Source organism: Piliocolobus tephrosceles, chromosome 21, assembly GCF_002776525.5.
Source record: "Piliocolobus tephrosceles isolate RC106 chromosome 21, ASM277652v3, whole genome shotgun sequence".
Lineage (NCBI taxonomy): Eukaryota > Metazoa > Chordata > Mammalia > Primates > Cercopithecidae > Piliocolobus > Piliocolobus tephrosceles.
Window position 1 is genome coordinate 4,890,647 of NC_045454.1, and position 3,970 is coordinate 4,894,616.

The 3,970-nt window shown below is 46.2% G+C and overlaps 1 protein-coding gene across 1 annotated transcript; it reads right to left on the reverse strand.

Moving 5' to 3' along the window:
- Window positions 1–3,292: 3,292 nt before the first annotated feature.
- Window positions 3,293–3,942, reverse strand: LOC111533883 (protein LLP homolog). Its single transcript, XM_023200535.2, has one exon. The coding sequence runs from the start codon at window positions 3,887–3,889 to the stop codon at window positions 3,563–3,565; it is 327 nt and encodes a 108-aa protein (XP_023056303.1). The 5' UTR covers window positions 3,890–3,942; the 3' UTR covers window positions 3,293–3,562.
- Window positions 3,943–3,970: the final 28 nt, after the last annotated feature.

Here is a 3,970-nt window from a genome sequence, read left to right on the forward strand (position 1 = left end):
CTGCGCGCGCAGGACAGAAGCCAGGCCTGGGCGGGACCCGCGAGGAGGTGGGCGGGGCCTGGGCGAGGTAGGGGCGGGGCGCGAGGCGGAGAGACCTTGCTCTTTAGAACCCGCAGAGGGCGGGGCCGGGGGGGGGGGGGGGCGGGGGGACCTGTGCGTCTCTCAGCCTTGTTCCCAGCACCTCTGTTTTCGGGTTTTGGAGGCGAGATCGTCCAGGAAGGCTAAGGCATGATTCAAAAGCCCTGGAATTGTCTGGAACGGGAATGCAAACTAGAATGCAAGGCCCGGCCTGGGCGGAAGGTAGGATTTCATGCTGAGGGCCCATAGAACAGAATAGCAATCCTCTCCCTTTCTATTCTCCATTCACTCGGGAGGGAGAGTCCGCCCTGTGCTCAGCTTCAGAGACTTCCTAAAGCCACCCGTCCGCATGGGATGCAGGACGGAGTGCTCAGGCCAGAGAGGTGTGAGGTTACAGCTTGTTGGATAAACACAGCAGGGATGCTGGGGCGGGCGCGGGAGCCTGAGGTCCCAGCTACTCAGGAAGCAGTGGCGGGAGGATCGCTGAGTCTTGGGGTCCAGGCCAGCCTGGGCGACAAAGTAACACTCCCTCCCGCAGGGCTCCCTTCCTCGTCTCTCTTTTTTTTCCTTCATTTTCTTTTAACGTTTTAAAATACAATTTTGGTGGTGTGAGATAGAGATCCAACAGTGTTCTTTTCCATGTGGATATCCAGTTAGTTGTCCCAGCACATTTGTGGAAGAGATCTATTACTTTATTTTACTTATTTATGTACTTATTTCTTTTCTTTTGTTTTGAGACACTATTTGTCTGTCTCCCAGGCTGGAGTGCAGTGGCAGGATCTGGGGTCACTGCAGCCTCTGCCGCCCGAGTTCAAGCGATTCCCCTGCCTGAGCCTCCGGAGTAGCTGCTATTACATGCACATGCCACCATGCCCGTCTAATTTTTATATATTTGTACGCGGGTTCACCATATTGGCCAGGCTGGTCTCAAACTCCTGACTTCAAGTGATCCATCTGCCTCGGACTCCGAAAGTGCTGAGAATACAGGCGTGAGCCACTGCGCCTGACCCAACAAATGCTGTTTACTTGACTTTCTAATTGTTGAGAAAATTTAATTGAAAGCTATGGGTAAAAGAAAGAGAGATCAGACTGTTACTGTGTCTGTGTAGAAAGAAGTAGACATAAGAGACTCCATTTTGTTCTGTAATAAGAAAAACTCTTCTGCCTTGAGATGCTGTTAATCTGTAACCCTAGCCCCAACCCTGTGCTCGCAGAGACATGTGCTGTGTTGACTCAAGGTTTAATGGATTTGGGGCTATGCAGGATGTGCTTTGTTAAACAAGTGCCTGAAGGCAGTATGCTTGGTAAAAGTCATCGCCATTCTCTAATCTCAGGTACCCAGGGACACAAACACTGCGGAAGGCCGCAGGGACCTCTGCCTAGGAAAGCCGGGTATTGTCCAAGGTTTCTCCCCATGTGATAGTCTCAAATATGGCCTTGTGGGAAGAGAAAGACCTGATCGTCCCCCAGCCCAACACCCATAAATGGTTTGTGCTGAGGAGGATTAGTAAAAGAGGAAAGAAGACCTCTTGGCAGTTGAGATAGAGAAAGCCATCTGTCTCCTGCCCGTCCCTGGGCAATGCAATGTCTGGGTGTAAAACCTGATTGTATGTTCTATTTACTGAGATAGGAGAAAACTGCCTTAGGGTTGGAGGTGAGACGTGCTAGGGGCAATGCTGATTTTTATGCACGGAAGATGTTTATGGAGATGTTTGCATATATGCACATCAAAGCAGGGCACTTTTCCTTAAACTTATTTATGACACAGAGATCTTTATTCAAATGTCTTCCTGCTGACCCTCTCCCTATTATTACGGTATTGTCCTGCCACTTCCCCCTCTCTGAGAAGGTAAAGATAATGATCAATAAATATTGAGGGAACTCAGAGATGGGTGCCAGCGAGCGTCCTCCATATGCTGAGCGCCGGTCCCCTGGGCCCAGTTTTTCTTTCTCTATACTTTGTCTCTGTGTCTCTTTCTTTTCTCAAGTCTCATTCCACCTGCGAGAAATGCCCACAGGTGTGGAGGGGCAGGCCACCCCTTCAGAAAACAAAACAAAAAACTCTTCCCCCAAATGGCAAATCATCTGCACAACAATAATAGAGAAAAATAAAAATCATTTCATTATAAATAAGCCTTAGACCAGATTGTGATGGGAAATAGAGGCAAACAGCTAAGAGGCTGAAAAAAGAGAAAGAAATTTCACTTTTCTATACAGCAATTAAGTTCATGTTTTCAAGTTAAACACTAATCAGGCCTCAGGGAAGAGGAGTTGACAACACCGTTGGTCACACACAGTTCATCCTGCCTCTACTTGGTAATGGAGGTTGTAGGGTGCAGCCCTACCGGGCTTAGCGGGTGTTCTCCCCGTGTGCAGAGAGGAGAGATTGTAATAAATAAAGACAAAAGACAAAGAGATAAAGAGAAAACAGCTGGGCCGTGGGGACCACTGCCATCTACATGTGGAGACCGGTAGTGGCCCCTAAGGACTGGGGGCACTGATATTTGCTGCATACAAGACAAGGGGGCAGGGTAAGGAGGGTGAATCTTCTAAGTGATTGACAAGGTGAAGCAACTCACGTGATCACAGGACAGGTGATCCTTCCATTTTAGGTAACTGAAGCAGAGAGAGAGAGAAGGCAGCATACATCAGTGTTTCTTCTATGCGTTTATGAGAAAGACCAAAGACTTTAAGACGTTCACTATTTTTTCTACCGCTGTCCACTATGGACTTCAAAGAGGAACCAGCATATGGGAGGAACATAAAACTGGATGAGGAGCATGACCACTGAAGCACAGCACCACAGGGAGGGGTTTAGGCCTCCGGATGACTGACGGCAGGCCTGGATCATATCCAGCCTTCCACAAGAAGCTGGAGGAGCAGACTGTTCCCTGACTCCTCCAAGGAAAGGAGACTCCCTTTTGCAGTCTGCTAAGTAATGGGTGTCTTCCCAGACACTGCCATTACCGCTTGACCAAGGATCCCTCAAGCGGCCTTATGTGGGGGTGACAAAAGGTTCACCTCTTGCCTTCTAGGTCACTTCTCACAATGTCCCTTCATTACCTCACCCTACACCTGCTGGTTATTCCTAGGTTGTATTAGTAATGCAACAAAGAGTAATATTAAAAGCTAATGATTAATAATGTTTACAATAATGATTGATAATTGTCCGTGATCATCTCTATATCTAATTTGTATTTGACTATTCTTTTTTTTTTTTTTGTATCAAAGAAAATATTTTATTTAAGTTCCCAAAACAAACTTGAGGAGTTAATGCTGGGTTTGAACTGAAGAAAAAAGGCCAAGTTAAAATAGGAAAACAAATAGTTTTCATTTGGTGGCAGCTGAAATCAAAGTATACATGTGTATACATTCTAATCCATCATCTATCCCGTGTGGCATTTTCCAAGGTTTTAAGAGTCTACCAGGCCAAACCCTTTGCCACTTTCACTGCTTTTGCTTTGCTTTTCCCCTTTCCTTTCTCTCACTTTGCCTTCAGTCTTTTTCTTTGCCTTTGGTTCATCCATATTGGATACTGTCCATGCTGGTCTAGAAGAGTCTTTTTGTTTCTCTTAATATCAGTCTCCATTTTCATGTCATCTTTTTCATCTTTCACCTCACATTGCATTTTCTCTTGGCAATGTTTGCGTTTGGGTACCACCACAGTTGCTATCTCTTGAACATCTTTCATTAAAACATCACCTTCTAGTTTGAGAATACTTTTAAGCCTGCTGAGCTCCTTTGGGGCATTCTTTTTTCTCTTTTCAGCACGCATCTTTCTTTTCCACTTACTCCGTAAGCTTTTAGCCATGTTTTACCTGAGAAACGACCACACACGCCTCAGGATCACGCCGACCGCGACTATTCTTTTTTTTTTTTTTTTTTTTTTTTT